This window comes from Neoarius graeffei, chromosome 22 (assembly GCF_027579695.1).
Source record: "Neoarius graeffei isolate fNeoGra1 chromosome 22, fNeoGra1.pri, whole genome shotgun sequence".
Lineage (NCBI taxonomy): Eukaryota > Metazoa > Chordata > Actinopteri > Siluriformes > Ariidae > Neoarius > Neoarius graeffei.
Genome location: NC_083590.1, coordinates 7,290,741 through 7,316,015, shown reverse-complemented (window position 1 = coordinate 7,316,015; position 25,275 = coordinate 7,290,741). Strand labels below are relative to the sequence as shown.

The window sequence follows — 25,275 nt, the reverse complement described above, 5'->3', positions numbered from 1 at the left end:
CACAGACAACCATTCACACTCACATTCACACCTACGGTCAATTTAGAGTCACCGGTTAACCTAACCTGCATGTCTTTGGACTGTGGGGGAAACCGGAGCACCCGGAGGAAACCCACGCGGACACAGGGAGAACATGCAAACTCCGCACAGAAAGGCCCTCGCTGGCCACGGGACTCGAACCCGGACCTTCTTGCTGTGAGGCGACAGCGCTAACCACTACACCACCATGCCACCCTATGGACTATAATATTATTATAATAATAATAATAATAATAACGTAAATGTTTATTACTATAATAACATTTGAATAATCCAAAATGAACAGAAGGATTGTTGTTGTGGTTCTATTGATTTTTAATTTAAAAAAGCCAATTTTTCCCTGCATCAGTTCTCTGGCATTAACGTCTTATTTTCGTTTCAAATTCTGTATTCCTGAGATCATTTCCACCATGTCACTGCTGCTCACACAGAGGGCAGTTAGTTTGAGTCTCAGGTGCAGTTTGTGGGATTAGTTACAGTGTTGTAGTAAATTTCACAGTGAGTTCAGACACATCGCAGTCGGATCAAGTCCCGTTTTGTGCTGCAGCTTCTCACATACGTCCATCTGACCCAAAGACTCTGTGACAAATCAGTGTGCAGTGAACAGAAACAATCTTCCTCCTCAGGACACTGATGATGAAGCTAAAACCTCTGCTTCAGTCTCACTATTAGAGAATGGGTCTTACTGAGGAGCAGCTCATGTGACTCTCACAGAGATGATCTTACCCCAGTGTCTCCAGTTTACAGTGAGGATTCTCCAGTCCAGCACAGAGACGCTTCACTCCTGAGTCTCCAAGTTTATTAGAGGACAGATTCAGGTCTCTCAGGTGTGAGGGGTTTGATCTCAGAGCTGAACTCAGAGCAGCACAGCCTTCATCTGAGACACCACAACCCCACAACCTGCAGAGACACAATGAGACACACTTCATCAACAGATTTCCATCTTGGTTTAATACTGACTTTAAAGATGAGTGTAAAATTAATTTTATTATTCAGAATGTCATGAGGATTTAATATCACCTGTTTATTCTCATTAACAGTGTCATTAATAATGATAATACTGAATGTTTTATTTAGTTTCTCTCCTCTGTTGTGTGTGATATTAAACCATCAGCAGCTGAAGCTGAACAGAGAACAGCAGAGAGACCATGAACTTTAATCAGAGAGAGAGAGAGAGAGAGCTGGGCTCACGCTAGCTGCTCGCACATCCGCAAATCACGAAGTTTTATTCCAATTTGCGAAAAGAAAATCTGTATTCGCACTTTATGCGAAAGTCATTTAAAGTTTAAGCAAAATCCATCAAACAGTTGCGATTTCTCAAGATGAGCAGTACCTTTCGTGTCCATCTTCAATGTTTTGATTTATAACCAATGCCCCCGAGTTTCGAAGCTTCTTATTGGTTGACCGCAAATTACGTCTTCCAATAGCAGCGCATAGACATAAACATAGACGCCTTCTGCGTAGAATCATACGTCATCCTCGCCGCCATATTGGATGGGGCAAAGTGGAGATTCTTCAACCGTCTCTGGTATAGTGTCTAGACAGTAGCCGAGAATAAAGATGCCTCATTCATGTGCTGCGTTTATCTGTACCAACAGGTTTACCATCCAAACGAGATCACATGGGATTACCTTTCACAGGTGAGACTGGAAAAATACTTTTCAATACTGTTCCTTCAGTCTCCCAGCTCATCTCCACCGGGTAGGTGTATAGTTATAAGCAGTAAGAATTAGACAATACAGTGCCACACTATGATGGACGTTTTTGAACGTATGATGAATGTTTTTAACCGTTTTGGTATGACGTTAGAACCTGGCCGAACTCAGTTTGGCGGTCATTCAGAATATTGACGGGTATTTCGCACACTATTTATAACCATCACATTAAAAGTTATATATGTTGTTTTGATGCCTGTTTGTTTCCCAAATATATACGTGTCTCTTAATGGGTGAATAAAAGGCGTCGAGTTAAATATTATTGTAGAAAGGGGCTTTATGAAGTTCAGTCCATTTACTTGCATTGGTTTACGGGGAAGATTTGCTACATCCAATATGGCGGACACTCCGACGTATCCCAGCAACGGGGCCACCAGCTCAATGCGGCGTCTAGGTTTATCTATGTAGCAGCGGACCTTACATATAAAATGATCAATTTCCGAGTTGCGCTGATAATGTCGGCAATTCTCACTCATTAGTGAACAAGATTATAGCGAGGTTTGTTTAAAATAAATTATCCGACTTTACGTATGACAAACTTATCTAAAAAGTGAGATAATATTAGAATATTCTGTTAGCTTTCTCAGTTAGGGATAAAAACACGATATAACCATTCTAAAGACGCATTTTCTACATAATATCAACCCTGACAGAACTTTGGAAGAACTCACAGATGAACCAGGATATATCGACCAAGTGTACCTTGTTTTCAGAGCGTTTTGACGCACATGGTTCAAAGTTTTGACTGCAAGTGTTTCATTTGAGAAATTAATTGTGAATATCATTATATTTGGGTTATCAGATTAATTTATAAGAAACAACCATTGATTTTAACTCCCTGAGCTCCTTTCATCCTACCCATAAAGATACCCCCCCCAAACACACACACGGATCCCAATTACTCTCACACACACCCCTCAATGAAGAAAACACACACACACACACACGAGGCAATACCAGTGGTTGAGATGTTAAAATAGAATTTTGAAAAAAATAAAATTAAAAATAAAATTAATTTAGCAAGGACAGCCACTGATATTGGTCAAGTCAGACACTGATGTTGGCCAAGCCAACTTGGCCAGTTCAAATTTATACATGACCCATAGGTGTGATAAATCCCTGATAGAGTTGGAAGCCACTCACCATGCAGTTATGTTACACAGCCAAGGTGCATAGATAGCAAACAGTGCAAAGCACATCACACCAGATGTTAGATATAATTATAATGAAAAATATGGACTCCGTAAACCAGATTAAGCGGGTTAAATTAAACACACAATTTCATTACATATATACAGTTGATGAAATGATCAAAATAAGAGGATTCAAGAATAAATAAGCATGCTATGAACATAAATCAAGAACATGGAAAGACAAAGGCAGGAAACAAGCTTGCAAACACTATTGAAACACCAACAAACTACAATAACAATTCATTTTTCAATATTATGTCAGTGCAAGAAATATTTAGAAGTACAACATATCTTGCTAAAAAAATTACTTTGCTAAAAAGAAAATTGTTCTTTTAGTATTTCTTGCGAAGCAAAATTGCTAAAGAAAAATTTGAGTCTTTAGCACTTTTTGCTAAAACAATTTGGGTCCTAGAGTGAGCACAGGAGAGAGAGAGAGAGAGACACAGACACTGAATCTCAGATGGGTCTCTACTAGTGCAGCATTTGATACCATTGATCATTCCATTCTTCTGGATAGACTAGAAAATGTTGTGGGAGTTAAGGGAACGGCCCTCCCCTGGCTCAGCTCTTATTTAACTGATTGTTATCAGTATGTTGGTATAAATGGTGATATTTCTAGACATACTGAGGTAAAGTTTGGTGTTCCACAAGGTTCTGTCTTGGGTCCACTGCTTTTTTCTTTATACATATTACCTCTGGGTGATATTATTCATAAACATTGTATTAGTTTCCACTGTTATGCTGATGACACAGTTGTATGTTTATGCAAAACCTGATGAGAGACACCAGCTTAATAGAATTGAGGAATGTGTGAAGGACATTAGACACTGGATGCTTATTAACTTGCTTCTGTTTAACTCTGACGAGACTGAATTACTTGTACTCAGACAACATGCAGCTAGAAGCAAGTTTTCTAATTCCATAGTAACTCTGGATGGCCTTTGTTTCTTCACGTGCAGCAATAAAAAGACCTCGGAGTGATTATTGACCCCAGTCTTTCATTCCAAACTCACATTGATAACATCACCCGGATAGCTCTCTTCCATCTCAGAAATATTGATAAGATAAGAAATTTAATGTCAGTCACTACATGACGTTGAAAAACTAGTTTATGCTTTCGTTACCTCCAGGTTGGATTATTGTAATGCCTTACTGTCTGGATGTTCCAATAAGTGCATAAACAAGCTCCAGTTAGTTCAAAATGCAGCAGCAAGAGTCGTTACTAGAACTAGAAAATATGACCACATCGCGCCTGTCTTATCCACACTGCATTGGCTCCCAATCAAATTTCGTATTGATTATAAAATACTACTATTGACCTTTAAAGCACTGAATGGTCTTGCACCACAGTACCTGAGTGAACTTCTGGTCCTCTATGACCCACCACACCTACTTAGATCAAAAGGTGCAGACTATCTGCTGGTACCTCGTATAGGGGTCAATCCATGTGAAAATCACCAGAGGCCTCACCACTGACCATCTCAGATTTGCTTCATACTTTCTGGAAATATTGTCAGTCTGCCCAATAAATAGTGTACACAATTTTAGGCTTGTACCTTCATTAGTTTCCGAGATATAGGGGCTTAAAAAAAGGGGCGTGGCCCCAATTTCACTGTTAAAATGCATGCTACAGAAAACGGACCTAACTTCAATAAGTCATTACTTTTAAACTATTCATGCAAGATGCATCAAATTTTCAAGGATTGTTCTTCAATGCCAGACACCTTTAAATACTAAAATAGAAAGTTCACAGTTCAATATTTGCCAAGTTATGGCTTGCAGAATATCATAAAAAAAAAAAGTCTTCTATCATGTTTTGGAGCAACTTTGACCCCCCCATATCTCCATATTAAAGCACACCAGATCTTTCAAATTTTCTTATTTATTACTCATGTTATAGTACTCTTTAGGCAACTAGGAATGTGTTCAAAAGAAATCAAACTTACTGATTTATTAGGCTTAAAAAAAACATTTGCACCTATAATTCAAATGCATATTGCAAATGTATGACAAGGTCTACCATAAAAACAATTAGACCACTGGAAAGAGCTTGTTTTGATTAGCAAATGCACAAAATATGAAGTTGGTACCCTAAACCAAACTTTAAATATTAAGGTATCAAGTACGGCATGTTTTACGATAGACGGAAAGGCTGTTTTAAGGCATATTACAATACAATTACAAACCTACAGTGTAGGAAAAATAACAACCTTAAAAATACTTTATTTGAAGAGCTTAAACAGTGCATCAATTTGCTTTTCCACATCAGATGGAAGTTTACACTGCCTGCCAGTTGATGTAAGTGGGGCATCAATGATTTTCATGACCTGCACCAGAGGGACCCAACAGTTATCCTCTCTCCTGGGCCAGCTGCAAGTCTGAGAGGGACCAGGAGGATGCATAAATGTTACTTGTACATCTTGTTCCTCCTCTGTTAATGCAGGAATGTTGCCTATCCACCACTGTCTTTCATACAAACATACAACATATATACCAGGAATTGTATCTGCCAGAGAGACTGCTGATTTAACAGGGGTTTTATGCATTACTTGTGGCCGATTCCCACTCATATCCACAATGAAGCTAGGACCACCTGACACCCTGCTGACCTGCAGCTGGTTGGACATGACTGGAATGAAGGAGTTGTTGTCTCTTGTTCCAGGAATACTAGCTGACCTTGAAAATCTTGTCTCCAATGCTTTTCCACTCTCCATAACTTCCCCTGTACCAAGCCAGATGAAATGGAGGTTCTTGATATGTTTTTCTGCCCACAAAAACAGATCAGATGGGGTTAGTATGTGATCACTCGTAAGTGCCTGCAAGCTAGCTCGAGCTGCTGACCACTTTACAGTGCCTCCAATACCAATCACAGGGTGATTTACCATGAGAAGTGGCAAAGAAATGCCATTCTGCCGAAAGTCCAAAATTGTCTGCATGCTTTATTAGATTTGTGAAATTTTTATAGCTTTTGTATTGGGCTGTTGATCCATCACTGAAGTAAATGACCTTTTTCAGCTGGGGATGTATCTGGCTGGCAAATGGAAGCTCAAATATGTGCTTCTAAGGGATAGTGATAAAAATCTCAAATTGTGTTTCAGTTTTTATGCATCTCTGGATGCATCCAAGAAGATTATATGCCTTAAAACAGCATTTCCGTCTATCATAAAACATGCTGTACTTGCTACCTTAATATTTATAGTCTGGTTTAGGGTACCAACTTCATATTTTGCGCATTTGCTAATCAAAACAAGCCCTTTCCAGTGGTATAATTGTTTTTATGGTAGACCTTGTCATACATTTGTAATATGCATTTGAATTATAGGCGCAAAATGTTTTTTTTTAAAGCCTAATAAATCAGAAAGTTAGATTTCTTTTGAACACATACCTAGTTGCCTAAAAAGAGTACTATAACATGAGAAATAAGAAAATTTGAAAGATTTGGTGTGCTTTAATGTGGAGATATGGGGCGTCAAAGTTGCTCCAAAACATGATAGAAGACATTTTTATGATTTTCAGCAAGCCATAACTTGGCAAATATTGAACTGTGAACTTTCTATTTTAGTATTTAAAAGGTGTCTGGCATTGAAGAACAATCCTTGAAAATTTCATGCATCTTGCACGAATAGTTTAAAAGTAATGACTTATTGAAGTTAGGTCCGTTTTCTGTAGAACACGTTTTAACAGTGAAATTGGGGCCACGCCCCTTTTTTTAAGCCCCTATATCTCAGAAACTAATGAAGGTGCAAGCCTAAAATTGTGTACACTATTTATTGGGCAGACTGACAATATTTCCAGAAAGTATGAAGCAAATCTGACATGGTCAGTGGCGAACATTTTTCTAAATCTGGTGATTTGGGGTGGAATTACCCATAGTGAAGGCTACATCAGGGGGCAGAGCCTTTTCTTACAAAGCCCCACAGTTATGGAACAGCCTTCCAAGTAATGTTCAGGAATCAGACACAGTCTCAGTGTTTAAGTCTAGGCTGAAAATATATCTGTTTACTCAAGCCTTTTGTTAATGGTGTTTATGACGTAAAGGTGTAGATCTGGAGGGTCCTCAGGCATACAGCGTTTTGGTAAACTGGGATGTATGGATGTATGATGTCAGTTTGTTTTGCCGGAGTCCCTGCTTGCACTCAGTGCAAAACGTATACTGTTCTTACTCATCAGGTGATATTGGGCATACCTAACAACCTGTGGTTTTTCTCCCCCCCCCCCCAAATCTGTCCCTCTGAGTTACATGTCGGTCCTGGGATCAAGATGCTGACCTCTTCTGCTCCTTAGACCTGCCTGATCCATCCTGGTGCCCCTTGTCTGGTTGGAGTCTCATTGCATCGCTCCTGTGGAGGACGGCCCCATGTGGACAGGTGGGGGTCGCACCTGGAGGACGCTCTGGACTCTTGCAGTGGCGCTTTTGTGGCTGGGGACTGCAGTTGACTTGCTGACTTTAGGGCTGCCAAGTGTGAGGAAGTTTTGCACTCGGGTTTCCGTTGGTGGGGGGTTTATAGTATCAACGAAGCTGACTCTAATGTTAGGACTGTTAATATTATAGTCATGTTGTCTGGTGTTGCCCAAATGAGGATGGGTTCCCTTTTGAGTCTGGTTCCTCTCGAGATTTCTTCCTCATGTCCTCTGAGGGAGTTTTTCCTTGCCACCATCGCCGCACGCTTGCTCATTGGGGATAGATTAGGGATAAAATTAGCTCATGTTTTAAGTCATTCAAATTCTGTAACGCTGGTTTGCGACAATGTTTATTGTTAAAAGCACTATACAAATAAACTTGACTTGACGACTAGACTTATAGTGCACTACACAGGAGCAATAAACTTGTTTCTCCGTCATCTACACAGTGCATTTATAGAACACTATACATTTGTATGATTGGAGAATCAAGGAAGGAAACAAAGATCATTCCATATAAATCCTACAAACATTCAGCCACTCGTTCGAGACAGCATGAGAACAAGAATCTCACACAAACAGGCAGAAACTCAAACTATAACGGTTTCACCTCTCAGTGGTGGAGGCAGAAAAATGTCAGTGTAATTTATGATTATGTTCGTTTGTACAATTACTTTCTCATCCCTCAAAAAATAGGGACCACAAATAAAAAGTGCTGTAATTTCAACACCAGTCATCCAATTTGGACGCAAGTTTCTCAAAATAAAGCTGAAGGTCTGCACTATGAGCTCATCTTCATTATTTAATTCCATCAACAATATACTGTGGAGGACAATAAAAACCCCAATAATTATTTATATCCATGTCAGGGCTGGATTTAGGGGGGGTCCTAGGTTGGGATATGCTCCACCCCCAACCGGTCCCTGCACTACATCAAGACTTTTTTAGGACCACATTATCTCCTGAATTAAATTTACGAATCTCGTGTCAAACCTAAAGCTTGCAGGCCAAAATACAGCTCGCTGCCTCGTTTCATTCAGCCGTGTGAACTTGGGAAAAATAACACTGAAACTCTACATTTCACACCAACCCTGAAAATTTCATGCAACTCGGAAAAAAAAAAAAGTTAAAAAAATAATGACTTTGGACCTTCAATCCTCTACATCTCAGAAACTAATGCAGATACGAGCCTGAAATTTTACACACTATTAATGGGAACAGTGACATTATTCAAAAAGTACGAAGCAAATCTGAGATGGTCAGTTGGGAACATTTTTATAAAATCTGGCGATTATTCATTTTAAGTAATTTCTAAATGAATAAATACAACTCAGACACATGGCAGTTGGATTAAGTCCCGTTTTATGCTGCAGCTTCTCACATACGTCCATCTGACCCAAAGACTCTGTGACAAATCATCAGTGTGCAGTGAACAGAAACAATCTTCCTCCTCAGGACACTGATGATGAAGCTAAAACCTCTGCTTCAGTCTCACTATTAGAGAATGGGTCTTACTGAGGAGCAGGTCATGTGACTCTCACAGAGATGATCTTACCTCAGTGTCTCCAGTTTACAGTGAGGATTCTCCAGTACAGCACAGAGACGCTTCACTCCTGAGTCTCCGAGTTTATTATTATTCAGATTCAGTTCTCTCAGGTGTGAGGGGTTTGATCTCAGAGCTGAACTCAGAGCAGCACAGACTTCATTTGAGACACCACAATATCCCAACCTGCAGAGACACAATGACACACACTTCATCAACAGATTTCCATCTTGGTTTAATACTGACTTTAAAGATGATGCATCTGATGTTGGACTGTCTCCCTTCTCTTGTCCAAATCACAAGATATTATTAACTCTGACCAATTATAACTGCTGTTATTGAGAATTCCTGGCATTAAGTGTACAAGAGGTGTAAAGATATTCCTGATTTTAAAACAAACAAGCCCTGACTCATGTGTTTAACTGTATTTTCATCCCCATGTATGAAATTCTCAGTGTGTTTAATTAGTGCTTTAATGCAGAAGTGAAGAGTTTAAATGAGGAATATATTTGTTCTGCATGTTGTACTGTTACAGTAAACTCCAACTGCAAATCAATAATGAACACAGAGAGATGATCTTACCCCAGTTTCTCCACTTTACAGTGAGGATTCTCCAGTACAGCACAGAAACGCTTCACTCCTGAGTCTTTTAGTTTATTCCGAGACAGATCCAGTGTCTTCACAGTCAGATGCAGTTCTCTCAGACAGGAGGTTTCTGAGTTGAGCGCTGAGACCAGAGCTTCAGCACTTCTCCTTTCAATTGTATCACACCTGATCCTGAAGGAAATAAAACATAATAAACTCACACAAATGATCAAACAGGTCCTCAAATCTTTCACTGCACCATTTCATTTTCATAAATGACAAAAGTACAAACTCCGAGTCGACAATACACTGAAATGCTGTAACAGTAATTCACAATTCGAGTTGTTCGGATTTGAGTTTTCTGCTGCACACGTCGTCACTGACACATGGGATAAACACACAACATCAAATCTGATCACCAAATCGGGAAATAAGAGTCTGATCTAAAATATTTATAAGAGGAGAAAGGAAAAAAGAGATTCAAAAGTCAGGTTTAGATGAAGCAGGCAGAGTTCGAGGCAGAGTCATATTTATCTGAACAGATCAGACATTTGACTTGTTCTCGAATACCCCTTTTCCACCAAATCAGTTCCAGGGCTGGTTCGGGGCCAGTGCTGGTGCTGGTTCACAACTCGTTCAACTTGCAAGCCAGCTGAGAACCAGTTTGCTTTTCCATAGCTCGCGGTGCTAAGAGAAGATACGTCATTACGTCGCTGTATACGTCAGTTACGTTGCTGTATACATCAGTTACGTTGCTACGTTTGCATAAACCTTGGCGCGAACATCGAAGCAAAAACAACGTGGAAGCAGCAGCAGCAACAATAATAATAATGATGGATGACTTCGCGTTTGTACAGCTGCTGCTTCTCGTCGCTTAAAAATGGCGATCTTTCGCGGTCTTGTTATTGTTGTTGGGCTTAACAACTCTGCCCCCCGCTGACGTAAGCGGTTCTTTCCTCTGGCCCAGCAGAGAGTTGGTGCTAGCCTGGAACCGGTTTTTCTGGCCCCAGAGCCAGTTCTTTGTCAGTGGAAACAGAAAACCCAGTTCCAAACTAAGCACTGGCCCCGAACCAGCCCTGGAACTGCTTTGGTGGAAAAGGGGCATAATTAGTGAGCGACTGAAATGATCACAGCCCAGTGCTGAAGGAGTTTTATGGAGATACTCATGATGAGCTCACTGGCTAACAGTGTGTGTGTGGGTGTGTGTGTGTGTGTGTTCCCAGGTGCTCCTTATTTGTTCCTGGTGCCAGTGATTTACAGACTGGACATGTTCTTCCCCTTACACTGTGTGTTGTCTCTCCCTGTCTGACTTTCCCTGTGTGTGGGGGGAGTAAAGACCTCTCCCAGAAAAGGACACTAAAACTTGAGACAGAGGTTTTTGTTTCAGAGACAAATAAATCCATCAAAGAGCTTCAGCATGAAAAAGAATAAAAGCTGTGAGGTCAACAACAAGAGCAAAAAAAAAAAAATTACAATTTATGAAAAATGTCAGAACATTAGAACAACAAAAGAATAACTGGCATGTAATAAATGTATATAATGATGTAATAAAAATAAATAAGAATAGTGTTTCTAATGAGTTCTCCGTGAAAGGCTGTTTCAACCTACACCTCAATGTTTATTGGACATTGGAGCCTGCAATATTGGGGTCATTTGTAAATAAACTATCAGTATCAAGTTGTTTAATTATTTGCTTAATTTCTGGAAATGTGTTGTTTGTGAGTCAAGTTAGCTGGCTGTCACCGCCATCTTCAGCTCACAGCTTCAATACTTATTGGGACAAAACTGGTTTCCACTTATTGAACACAGTAGTGCTTGAAAGTTTGTGAACCCTTTAGAATTTTCTATATTTCTGCATAAATATGACCGAAAACATCAGATTTTCACACAAAGTCCTAAAAGTAAAGAGAACCCAGTTAAACAAATGAGACAAAATTATAATACTTGGTCATTTATTTATTGAGGAAAATGACCCAGTATTACATATCTGAGTGGCAAAAGTATGTGAACCTTTGCTTTCAGTATCTGGTGTGACCCCCTTGTGCAGCAATAACTGCAACTAAACGTTTGCGGTAACTGTCGATCAGTCCTGCACACCGGCTTGGAGGAATTTTAGCCCATTCCTCCGTACAGAACAGCTTCAACTCTGGGATGTTGGTGGGTTTCCTCACATGAACTGCTCGCTTCAAGGTCCTTCCACAACATTTCCATTGGATTAAGGTCAGGACTTTGACTTGGCCATTCCAAAATATTAACTTTATTCTTCTTTAACCATTCTTTGGTAGAACGATTTGTGTGCTTGGGGTCGTTGTCTTGCTGCATGACCCACCTTCTCTTGAAGTTCAGTTCAGGGACAGATGTCCTGACATTTTCCTTTAGAATTCGCCGGTATAATTCAGAATTCATTGTTCAATCAATGATGGCAAGCCGTCCTGGCCCAGATGCAGCAAAAAAGGCCCAAACCATGATACTGCCACCACCATGTTTCACAGATGGGATAAGGTTCTTATGCTGGAATGCAGTGTTTTCCTTTCTCCAAATATAAACGCTTCTCATTTAAACTAAAAAATTCTATTTTGGTCTCATCCATTCACAAAACATTTTTCCAATAGCCTTCTGGCTTGTCCATGTGATCTTTAGCAAACTGCAGAAGAGCAGCAATGTTCTTTTTGGAGAGAAGTGGCTTTCTCCTTGCATGCCTGCCATGTACACCATTGTTGTTCAGTGTTCTCCTGATGGTGGACTCATGAACATTAGCCAATGTGAGAGAGGCCTTCAGTTGCTTAGAAGTTACCCTGGGGTCCTTTGTGATCTCACCAACTATTGCATGCCTTGCTCTTGGAGTGATCTTTGTTGGTCAACCACTCCTGGGGAGGGTAACAATGGTCCTGAATTTCCTCCATTTGTACACAATCTGTCTGACTGTGGATTGGTGGAGTCCAAACTCTTTAGAGATGGTTTTGTAACCTTTTCCAGCCTGATGAGCATCAACAACACTTTCTGAGGTCCTCAGAAATCTCCTTTGTTCGTGCCATGATACACTTCCACAAACATGTGTTGTGAAGATCAGACTTTGATAGATCCCTGTTCTTTAAATAAAGCAGGGTGCCCACTCACACCTGATTGTCATCCCAATGATTGAAAATACCTGACTAATTTCATCTTCAAATTAACTGTTAACCCTAGAGGTTCACATACTTTTGCCACTCACAGATATGTAATATTGGATCATTTTCCTCAATAAATAAATGACCAAGTATAATATTTTTGTCTCATTTGTTTTACTGGGTTCTCTTTATCTACTTTTAGTGGAGCTCCCAGCGGAGCACTATACCTAAGAAAAAATGGTAAACCCATCGAGTCGATTTTTTGTTTTTCCGTGTACGTGTACCACCAGTCTCACACCCCGCCTCGTGGCCAGTGCTAGTAATTACCAGTCACACACACCGCCTCGTGGCCAGTGCTAGTAATTACCAGATACACACACCGCCTCGTGGCCAGTGCTAGTAATTACCAGTCACACACACACCGCCTCGTGGCCAGTGCAAGTAATTACCAGTCACACACACACCGCCTCGTGGCCAGTGCAAGTAATTACCAGTCACACACACACCGGCTCGTGGCCAGTGCAAGTAATTACCAGTCACACACACCGCCTCGTGGCCAGTGCTAGTAATTACCAGTCACACACACCGCCTCGTGGCCAGTGCTAGTAATTACCAGTCACACACACCGCCTCGTGGCTAGTGCTAGTAATTACCAGTCACACACACCGCCTCGTGGCCAGTGCTAGTAATTACCAGTCACACACACCGCCTCGTGGCCAGTGCTAGTAATTACCAGTCACACACACCGCCTCGTGGCCAGTGCTAGAAATTACCAGTCACACACACCGCCTCGTGGCCAGTGCTAGAAATTACCAGTCACACACACACACACACCGCCTCGTGGCCAGTGCTAGTAATTACCAGTCACACACACACCGCCTCGTGGCCAGTGCTAGAAATTACCAGTCACACACACACCGCCTCGTGGCCAGTGCTAGAAATTACCAGTCACACACACACACCGCCTCGTGGCCAGTGCTAGTAATTACCAGTCACACACACCGCCTCGTGGCCAGTGCTAGAAATTACCAGTCACACACACCGCCTCGTGGCCAGTGCTAGTAATTACCAGTCACACACACCGCCTCGTGGCCAGTGCTAGAAATTACCAGTCACACACACCGCCTCGTGGCCAGTGCTAGAAATTACCAGTCACACACACCGCCTCGTGGCCAGTGCTAGAAATTACCAGTCACACACACCGCCTCGTGGCCAGTGCTAGAAATTACCAGTCACACACACCGCCTCGTGGCCAGTGCTAGAAATTACCAGTCACACACACCGCCTCGTGGCCAGTGCTAGAAATTACCAGTCACACACACCGCCTCGTGGCCAGTGCTAGAAATTACCAGTCACACACACCGCCTCGTGGCCAGTGCTAGAAATTACCAGTCACACACACCGCCTCGTGGCCAGTGCTAGAAATTACCAGTCACACACACCGCCTCGTGGCCAGTGCTAGTAATTACCAGTCACACACACCGCCTCGTGGCCAGTGCTAGTAATTACCAGTCACACACACCGCCTCGTGGCCAGTGCTAGTAATTACCAGTCACACACACCGCCTCGTGGCCAGTGCTAGTAATTACCAGTCACACACACACCGCCTCGTGGCCAGTGCTAGAAATTACCAGTCACACACACCGCCTCGTGGCCAGTGCTAGAAATTACCAGTCACACACACCGCCTCGTGGCCAGTGCTAGAAATTACCAGTCACACACACCGCCTCGTGGCCAGTGCTAGAAATTACCAGTCACACACACCGCCTCGTGGCCAGTGCTAGAAATTACCAGTCACACACACCGCCTCGTGGCCAGTGCTAGAAATTACCAGTCACACACACCGCCTCGTGGCCAGTGCTAGAAATTACCAGTCACACACACCGCCTCGTGGCCAGTGCTAGTAATTACCAGTCACACACACCGCCTCGTGGCCAGTGCTAGAAATTACCAGTCATACACACCGCCTAGTGGCCAGTGCTAGCCAGTAAAGAAATGAAACAAAAGAGATTGGTTATGATATAAGAAAATTCTACAACCCAGAAACAGATGGGAGCTCCGCTTTTAGGCAGTGCCTAAATCTATATATTAGGACTTGTGTGAAAATCTGATGTTTTAGGTCATATTTATGCAAAAATATAGAAAATTCTAAAGGGGTCACAAACTTTCAAGCACCACTGTAGCTGCCCTTCAGTTTTATTCAATTCTCCATGCAACTGTTTTCCCCTCATTTATCTACTGATATATTTGTATTAACACACTATCACCTGAAACTCAAAACATCCCAAAGTGTGTTTGTCAAAGTGCTTTCAGTTTCTTGAACAGTGGAACAGTTATATTCAGCTTTACTTACACGGCTTTTCTGGATGCTGCAATCACAGGCATCACCTTCACAAGAACCCAATCTGGTATCTCCTCTGTACTGGTATATTTACTCAGATCAAACTCCTCCAGCTCCTGTGCTGAAGTCAATAACACAAACGCCAGAGCAGACCACTGTGAAGGAGAGAGTTCACTTTGTTTCCCAGATTTCAGGTAGCGTTGGATTTCCTCCACGAGAGAATCATCACCCAGTTCATTCAGACAGTGGAACAGATTGATGGATTTTTCTGCAGGAAGATCATCTCTACTGATCTTCTCCTTAATGTACTGAACTGTTTCCTCTTTGCTCTGGGAGCTACTTCCTGTCTGTGTTACGAAGGCATGTAAGAGTTTCTGATTGGACTCCAGTGACAGACCCAAGAGAAAGCGGAAGAACAGATCCAAATGTCCATTCTGACTTTTTAAGGTACCCTCTAAAGCCATGCCGTGTACAGTTAAAATTGTCTTACAGGGCAGACTCTGATAAAGAACATTTCTCTTTTCCTTCATGAAGGTCAGATGCACATACACAGCTGCAAGATGCTCCTGAACACTCAGATGAACAAAGCAGTACACTTTACTCTGGTGAAGCCCAGGCTCCTCTCTGAAGATCTGCGTACACACACCTGAGTACACTGCTGCTTCTGTCACATCAATGCCACACTCTCTCAGGTCTTCCTCATAGAAGATCAGGTTGCCTTTCTGCAGCTGCTCAAAAGCCAGTTTTCCCAGTTTCAGCAGCATTTCTTCATCACTCTCCTGCTTCTTTGAGTATTTTTCTCTGATGATGTTTGTCTGAATGATGAAGTGTGTGTACATTTGAGTCAGAGTCTTGGGGATCTCTCCACTCTCTGCTTCACCCAACATTCTCTCGAGAACAGCAGCTGAAATCCAGCAGAAGACTGGGATGTGACACATGATGTACAGGCTTCTTAATGACTTCAGGTGTGTGATGATGTTCTCGGCCAGGCTCTGATCACTGACCCTCTTCCTGAAGTACTCCTCCTTCTGGGGGTCATTGAACCCTCGTACCTCTGTGACTCGATGGACATACTCAGAGGGGATTTGATCAGCTGCTGCTGGTCGGGAGGTGATCCAGATGAGAGCAGAGGGAAGCAGATCCCCTTTGATCAGGTTTATCAGCAGCACGTGCACTGATGCTGATTCAGTTACATCACACACTGTCACTGTGTTCTGGAAATCCAGAGGGAAACGACACTCGTCCAACCCATCAAAAATGAACAGAACCTTTTCCAACCTGGACATTTTTGTCTCTTTTGTTTCCTTAAAACAGACATGAAGGAGCTCCATCAGACTCAGTTTTTGGTCCTCCATCAGATTCAGCTCTCTGAAAGGAAGTGGAAATATGAGGGGGACGTCCTGATTTGCTTTCCCTTCAGCCCAGTCCACAATGAACTTCTGCGCAGAGACCGTTTTTCCGATACCAGCCACGCCCTTTGTCACTACAGTTCTGATCGGTTTGTCTTCTTCAGATAAGGGCTTAAAGATGTCGCTGCATTTGATTGGTGTTTCCTCTGTTGTTTTTCTCCTGGACAGTGCGTCAATCCGTCTCACCTCATGTTCTTTATTGATGTCTCCACTGTCTCCCTCTGTGATGTAGAGCTCGGTGTAGATCTCATTCAGGAGCACTTGGTTTTCCGGCTTTATCATCCCTCCATTTAAACACTGAAACTTCTCCTTCAGATTTAATCTGAACTTTTTCTGGAATTCCTTTACAGCAGGAGATTCTGGGGCGTGTCTGTATGACAGGGTGAAATAAGAAGACATGGTGAGACCGAGGCTCCAATTATTACAGTTTAACATCACATTTTTTCTGACTGGTTTCCACAGATAGCCGTTCTTTATGATGCTAACACGATGGATTTCCCTGATTTGACTGTATGTTTTCTATAATCTAATCCTGTAGATAATAACAGCAGAGAGGTTTATAATACCAGAGGGTCAGTGTCAGTCATGGTGTTGGGTTTGATCTTACCCTGCATCTGTGATGAAGATCTTTTTTATTCTGTCTCCTGCCTTCTGTAAAACACTGGGAACAAAAATAGTTGCTGTTAAAGACAATAACTTTCATACTGTTTTAATTTTAGGTTTCTAATTTTGGTTTTTTTTTCCCCCCTTCCAACAGTCCCATCCAAGAGTATTGGAACATCAAAGTCAGCTTTTTTTTTTAACACTGAAAACATTTGGGTTTGAGACCAAAAGATGAATGAGATAACAGATCAGAATTTCTGCTGTTTCAGTTCTTTTTGCTTCTGTTAGCATTTCTTGCTTTAGTATGCAAGATATTAAGACATTTTCACCTGAATAAATGTTTACAATATTCCCTCTAAAGCATTTTAGGATCACTAAAGACCAAGTTACTATAATCTATACCACAATAGCTGCTCATAACAGTGGAACACATCCATTACTGTGACTTTAACTGTGAGAATTATGGGATGTTACCTGCGTACAGGTGAGGAATCGCTATTTTTAAACTGCAAAGGATGAGCCATAGACGCATCGCTCTTCATGGAGACACAGCTGGGTTCTGGGGAGTCTGAGCTCTTTCTCTGGACTTCACTGTTCAACATTACAGACAGTCCTTTATATAAAACATTTGCACTGCTTATTACTAATTATTTTTGGTTATTTAAATGATTCTGTGAGCCATTACTATCACTGTCACATGCAGATGAATTTACTTCCTTATCCTGTCCGTGACACTGTGAAACACTGACCTGCACAGTTACTGATATTAATTACTCTAAAATGTTTACTGAAGGTACTGCAGCAGCATTTGGACCGAATTAAAGTTTAACAAACTGATAAATATCAAAACCCTGCTCATGATCTGGCCTGGATACAGGAATGTGTAACACGGCCTTTCACTCTGCAGTGACTAACTGTGAGAATTATGGGATGTTACCTGCGTACAGGTGAGGAATCGCTATTTTTAAACTGCAAAGGATGAGCCATAGACGCATCACTCTTCATGGAGACACAGCTGGGTTCTGGGGAGTCTGAGCTCTTTCTCTGGACTTCACTGTTCAACATTACAGACAGTCCTTTATATAAAACATTTACACTGCTTATTACTAATTATTTTTGGTTATTTAAATGATTCTGTGAGCCATTACTATCACTGTCACATGCAGATGAATTTACTTCCTTATCCTGTCCGTGACACTGTGAAACACTGACCTGCACAGTTACTGAAATTAATTACTCTAAAATGTTTACTGAAGGTACTGCAGCAGCATTTGGACCGAATTAAAGTTTAACAAACTGATAAATATCAAAACTCTGCTCATGATCTGGCCTGGATACAGGAATGTGTAACACAGCCTTTCACTCTGCAGTGACTTTAACTCTGAGAATTATGGGACATTACCTGTGTACAGGTGAGGAGTCTCTATTTTTAAACTGCAAAGGATGAGCCATAGACGCATCACTCTTCATGGAGACACAGCTGGGTTCTGGGGAGTCTGAGCTCTTTCTCTGGACTTCACTGTTCAACATTATAGAGTGGACATGAGACAGTTTTTCTTCTTTTCGGAGTTGAACACTCCTACTGTATTGATACTGCAGTGGTGCGATTTGTCAACACTGTCTCATCAGTCTGGTCCTGTGAAGCTTGTATTGGGATACGACTCGTATCATGGCTTTAGTGTATCATCTCATACCTACTCTTTAACTGCTTTATTATTTTATAAGAACATCATTTTACTGACAGTGAACAGAATCTGAACGTTTAAAGTGGGGACTGATAAGGGTTGTTTTACAATCGGGGTACAAAGTTTGTATCACAGGGGTCCAAAATTCAAATTGACTCAAACTGGTTCTTGTACCAGTTTTTAAGTGAAGGACAAGTTAAAGAACAGATTTCAGGTAATTTTTTGACATGTGTGTATGGTAGTTTTGTGTAATCTGCTATAAGATAAAGAAGATGAAGTGTAGCTTTAAGCAGGGCTGGGAGAAACAAATGAAGTGATTCTCGGAGAGGACTTTTTTTTTTTTTTTTTGACAATTCAGAACCCGGGCGGCACGGTGGTGTAGTGGTTAGCGCTGTCGCCTCACAGCAAGAAGGTCCTGGGTTCGAGCCCCGGGGCCGGCAAGGGCCTTTCTGTGTGGAGCTTGCATGTTCTCCCCGTGTCCGCGTGGGTTTCCTCCGGGTGCTCCGGTTTCCCCCACAGTCCAAAGACATGCAGGTTAGGTTAACTGGTGACTCTAAATTGACCGTAGGTGTGAGTGTGAATGGTTGTCTGTGTCTATGTGTCAGCCCTGTGATGACCTGGCGACTTGTCCAGGGTGTACCCCGCCTTTCGCCCGTAGTCAGCTGGGATAGGCTCCAGCTTGCCTGCGACCCTGTAGAAGGATAAAGCGGCTAGAGATAATGAATGAATGAATGAATGAATGAATTCAGAACCCACTAGTGCTTTTAAATATAAGGCTGTAAGCTTTGTGTTAGTTGTCTCTAATATTTATGTCCCAATATCTTGACCACATTTTAGGATGAAAATAATCATTTTAGATGTGTTATTTTATACTGAAAAATTAGCTGTCTCGGAGAGGACATTTTTTGACACAATTACATACTAATTTGATCAAAATAGTCTGAAAACTTACTGGCATTCAACATTAAAACTTAACTATGTTTCCAATGATAGGGAACCAAATGTGTTTTATGGTATAAAGATTAATTTAAGTGCATCCCTTTTGGAGCTGCCTGTGGTCAAAAAAGCACTTTCTCTAAATGACACGAGTAATTTTGCTAAATATGACATATTGCCATACATTCACCAAAAATAACGTCATCAATTTTTTTTTTTTTTTTGCATGGTAAATAGAGCTATCACAGGGCTACAATAAACAACCAAGTTTATTTAGTCAAGCCTTTTGATATTGAAGATAATAAGTGTTAAATGTGATGTTTAGCTTGCCTACTCTGATTGTAAAACAACCCTTAACTTTTTATTCTGAGGATAAATTTGTGTTCAGTTATTCTTTTCATATCTACTCACTCCATATTTCAGATAAGAACAGTTAATGACTAAAATATTAGAATAAATATTAGAACATGGCAGTTTACCGCTTTTCTGAGGGTGGGGTCACATTATCTGTGTCCAGATCACAGCTCTCCATTTTTGAATATTAGTGTATGGACACACAGCTCATGGACTCACTGCTGATTCCTGCAGACACTGATCTCTTCTGCTGGAATTAATTTCACTCCTAGAAAAGACAAAATAAACAGCAGCTTTACAGGGAAGATGATTTCAGTTGCGCAGTTTTACTGCTGTTTTTACACGAGCTCAGTCAAATACAACCACATTTCTCTCCAACACAGCACTTACTTTTACTCAGCACTCCATGCTGGGCTTCATTAATCTCACCGGTTCTGCCTGGAGTTGCAGTTTCTCTTTAGTTTTATTATTTTCTCCGAACAGCAACAAAATGGCGCCGAGGCTGAAGGGAAAACACTTCCACTTCTGGAAAACTGATTCACTCCGAGTGAAGTGTCGCTCAGGAAAAGAATCGACTCTTTGAGTCTTCTTTATTTTATCTCATCTCATCTCATCTCATTATCTCTAGCCGCTTTATCCTTCTACAGGGTCGCAGGCAAGCTGGAGCCTATCCCAGCTGACTGCGGGTGAAAGGCGGGGTACACCCTGGACAAGTTGCCAGGTCATCACAGGGCTGACACATAGACACAGACAACCATTCACACTCACATTCACACCTACGGTCAATTTAGAGTCACCAGTTAACCTAACCTGCATGTCTTTGGACTGTGGGGGAAACCGGAGCACCCGGAGGAAACCCACGCGGACACGGGGAGAACATGCAAACTCCACACAGAAAGGCCCTCGCCAGCCACGGGGCTCGAACCCGGACCTTCTTGCTGTGAGGCAACAGCGCTAACCACTACACCACCGAGCCGCCACAGGAAAAAAAAATAAAATAATAATAATAAATAATAACCCATATATTCTTTTAGCTAATTCTGACTCTTTCAGAAATTTGATAACATAATAATACATCTGACTTGATGCTCTCCCTAATAAACCAGGTAAAGTGAAATTGTAATGATTAACCATTCTGAGAGATTTATAAAGCTCATTTCTTTCACGTTCATATTTCTGACACTAAAGTATTACCTGCTCTACTGATTCCGGATGGCTACAGTATTCACCATTTCTGGCGGCATGGTGGTGTAGTGGTTCACACTGTTGCCTCACAGTAATAAGGTTCTGGGTTCGAGCCCTGTGGCCGGCGAGGGCCTTTCTGTGTGGAGTTTGCATGTTCTCCCCGTGTCCGTGTGGATTTCCTCTGGGTGCTCCGGTTTCCCCCACAGTCTAAAGACATGCGGTTAGGTTGACGTGGGGCGGCCTTGGGCTGAGGTGCCCTTGAGCAAGGTACCGAACCCCTGACTGCTCCCCGGGCACTCTGGTGTGGCTGCATGTGTTCACTGCTTCAGATGGGTTAATTGCAGAGGATGAATTTCACTGTGCTTGAAGTGTCCATGTGACAAATAAAGGGTTCATCTCCTTCTGGTTGTGTGTTTGTCTATTTTGTTAAGAGAATAGTTAAGTCCTGTCTGTCCAAATCTTAATCAGGTGATCATGATGTCTTTTCTCTGGCTCCTGCCCCCTTATCCTTCCACTATTCACCTGTTTTTCAATGTAGTATAGATGTCTTCCTGTTTCACTGCCATCCCAATACTCCTGCCAGACTGACTTTGCGTAGGACTTGATGTAAATCTGAGCCTCTGCCTTACTGATTGGGATTTGCAATTCTATTTCTATATTATTTAGTGCTTGCTTAGCCAGCTTATCAACCTGTTCATTTCCTTCCATGCCAGCATGTGCAGGTACCCAAAGAAAACTAGTTGAAATGCCCTTTGAATCTATTTTACGCAAAGTTATAAAGATTTCATTGATTATATCTGTTCTAAATTATTTGCCTGATTAAATACTTTCCAATGCTGAGTAACTATCTGAGATTATGACTGTTTTGTTTATTGCATTTTCTTTAACCCATTCCAGGGCCAATAATATTGCCACCAATTCTGTTGTATATACTGTCACATTGTTGGTCACTCTTTTCTTAATACTTACTCCTTTCTTTGGGATATACACTGCTGATCCAGCACATCCTTTTTTGGGGTCTTTAGAACCATCTGTAAATATACACGTATATTTAGAAAAATAAAAATCCAACGAGGCACGGTGGTGTAGTGGTTAGCGCTGTCGCCTCACAACAAGAAGGTCCCGGGTTCGAGCCCCGTGGCCGGCGAGGGCCTTTCTGTGTGGAGTTTGCATGTTCTCCCCGTGTCCGCGTGGGTTTCCTCCGGGTGCTCCGGTTTCCCCCACAGTCCAAAGACATGCAGATTAGGTTAACTGGTGACTCTAAATTGACCGTAGGTGTGAGTGTGAATGGTTGTCTATGTGTCAGCCCTGTGATGACCTGGCAACTTGTCCAGGGTGTACCCCGCCTTTCGCCCGTAGTCAGCTGGGATAGGCTCCAGCTTGCCGGTGACCCTGTAGAACAGGATAAAGCGGCTAGAGATAATGAGATGAGATGAGAAAAATCCAACGAATTTTGTACAATTTCCCTCACTGATATATCCTTTGATTTCTTTCTTATTTCCTGATGAATATTTAAATCTAGTACTGGTAACGGGAATAACCATAGTGGGACTGGTGATAATGGGAGTGTTGGGCAGTACTATAGATGATGTAAACCAATACACTCTGCTTTAGCATCACTTATCGATCCAAAACTTAGGAAATTAGACTCCTGGTGTTCCCAACAATCTTTTGTAATACTTTTGGCAGGATGGTTGTCATAATGCCCCTGGAAATTGACCCAATATGCCATCATTAATTGTAGCTTTCTGATCCTTAATGGCATTTCCACCTGCACTGAAGACACTAGGGATGTTTTAAAAGACCCACTGCAAATTCTTAAAGCCTGAGCTTGTGGTGCATCTAATGTTTTAATGTTTGATTCTGCTGCAGACATATAAGCTAGACATCCATAATCAAACACAGACATCATGAGAGCCCAATATATGTTTTTTAAGGATGCTCTGCTTGCTCCCCAAGTTTGCCCTGTCAAACACCAGAGAATACTGAGTATCTTTTTATATGTATTTTTGACCTTATCTAAGTGAATCTTCCATGTAAGCTTTTTATCAAACCAAACTCCTAAAAATCTTACTACCTTGACTTGCTCAAGTGGATGACCATATAATTTTATAGGTGAGATTTTATGCCTTCTTGTTAAACATATTACTTGTGTTTTGGAAACTGATAATCTAAATCCCTAGTTATTTGCCCATTTTTCTACTTCATTTATTGCAGTTTGCATTTTTGTTTTGACATAAGATAAATTGCGGCCTCTAATCTATAAGGCCCCATCATCTGCATAGAGAGATTTAACCAATACCTTGTTAAACTATATAGAAGATATCATTAATCATAATATTAAATCATAGCGGGCTACACACACTACCTTGTAGAGTTCCATTTTCTATTGTGTATACTTCGGAATATTCCATACCTACCCTTACCTGTATCCTTCTTTCAAATAAAAAATCCAGAATCCAAATTATATGCCCTGCCACCTATTCCCAATTTCTATAATTTAATTAATAAACCCTTTGTAAACGTTCTGTACGTGGGGGTGGAGCACAGAGGACGGCAGGACAGAGATCAGGGTTAAATATCAGCTTTATTGCCGTACTTTTCAGTCTGACAATTTAAATGTTTGAGACACACACACACACTCGAGTGTTCTCATCCGGGGAAGCTCTCCTCCGCTCCCACTCTCCCTCCTTAAATAGGGCGCGGTCACTGGGGAGACACACACAAACACAGGTTAATTGCAGTCAGGTGTAGTGATTCTGCCACTTACCTTCCCTTACTCCGCCCTCCTGTCACAGACCAGCGCTCAACCACGCCCCCGATGCCACATACCCCCACCGCCTGACTCAGGCTGGGCGGCTGTCCGGCCTGCAGCCGACTCCCCCCCCCTTGACGGGAGAGGAAGTCCGCCACGACCATCTGCGCCCCCGGCCTGTGGATCACCTTGAAATTGAAGGGTTGGAGTGCCAGATACCAACGGGTGATCCGCGCATTGGCATCTTTCATGCGGTGGAGCCACTGGAGGGGCGCGTGGTCTGAACAGAAGATGAAAGGGCGCCCCAGCAGGTAGTAACGGAGAGCAAGGACCGCCCACTTGATCGCCAGACACTCTTTTTCAATCGTGCTGTAGCGCCCCTCACGCACTGACAGCTTCCTGCTAATGTACAGGACGGGGCGGTCCTCCCCCTCCACCTCCTGGGACAAAACAGCCCCCAGCCCCCTGTCCGACACGTCGGTCTGCAACACAAAGGGGAGAGAAAAGTCAGGGGAGTGTAAAAGTGGCCCCCCACACAGTGCAGCCTTCACTTCAGAAAAAGCCCGCTGGCAATGCTCCGTCCACTGGACCGGATCTGGTGCCCCCTTTTTAGTGAGGTCAGTCAGTGAGCTGGTGACATCCGAATAATTAGGTATAAACCTACGGTAATAGCCAGCCAGCCCCAGGAACTGTCTCACCCCCTTTTTGGTCTTGGGCCTCGGGCAGCCCGCAATTGCTGCGGTCTTATTAATTTGGGGACGCACCTGCCCGTTGCCCAAGTGGAAGCCCAGATACCGTACTTCCACCCGCCCAATCGCACACTTCTTTGGGTTGGCTGTGAGCCCCGCCTGTCTCAGCGACCTAAGGACGGCCCTCAGATGTTCGAGGTGTCTCTGCCAGTCATTACTATAGATGATAATATCATCCAGATATGCGGCCGCGTAAGTGGTGTGAGGGCGGAGGACTCTGTCTGTCAGCCGCTGAAATGTAGCAGGCGCCCCAAACAGCCCAAAGGGAAGGGTGATGAATTGGTGTAAAACAAATGGTGTGGAAAAGGCCGTTTTCTCTCGGGATAGTGGAGTCAAGGGGATCTGCCAATATCCCTTCGTCAAATCCAGCGTCGAATAAAAGCGAGCAGTGCCAAGTCGATCGAGCAACTCATCAATACGAGGCATCGGGTACGCATTGAATTTAGACACCGCGTTGACTTTTCTATAGTCCACACAGAACCGGACCGACCCGTCGGCCTTGGGTACCAAGACCACCGGGCTGCTCCAGTCACTGTGGGACTCCTCGACGATGCTCATTTCGAGCATGGTCTCAAGTTCTTTCCGAACCACCTTTTTTTTGTGTTCGGGGAGCCTGTAAGGGCGGCTACGCACTACCACCCCCAGGGGCATCTCTATGTGGTGCTCTATGAGGTT

At 42.5% G+C, this 25,275-nt stretch overlaps 1 protein-coding gene across 3 annotated transcripts in view; it reads right to left on the bottom strand.

Annotated features, from left to right (window-relative positions):
- The window catches only part of LOC132870596 (NACHT, LRR and PYD domains-containing protein 12-like), a 108,324-nt gene extending 87,803 nt beyond the window's left edge, over positions 1–20,521 (bottom strand). Inside the window, exons 1-10 of one of the 3 annotated variants that reach the window (XM_060904294.1) lie at positions 20,302–20,521; positions 20,037–20,179; positions 18,339–18,455; positions 17,874–17,990; positions 17,411–17,527; positions 16,941–16,994; positions 14,937–16,703; positions 9,474–9,668; positions 8,904–9,077; positions 766–939 (exon numbers count right to left, since the gene is read on the bottom strand). In XM_060904294.1, the coding sequence (XP_060760277.1) occupies positions 766–939; positions 8,904–9,077; positions 9,474–9,668; positions 14,937–16,703; positions 16,941–16,994; positions 17,411–17,527; positions 17,874–17,990; positions 18,339–18,455; positions 20,037–20,089 (2,768 nt within the window). In that variant the 5' untranslated portion in view covers positions 20,090–20,179; positions 20,302–20,521. The remainder of the gene's footprint in view (positions 1–765; positions 940–8,903; positions 9,078–9,473; positions 9,669–14,936; positions 16,704–16,940; positions 16,995–17,410; positions 17,528–17,873; positions 17,991–18,338; positions 18,456–20,036; positions 20,180–20,301) is intronic. The other 2 variants (XM_060904292.1, XM_060904293.1) reach the window with 2 other exon arrangements.
- Between the last annotated feature and the right edge of the window lie 4,754 nt (positions 20,522–25,275).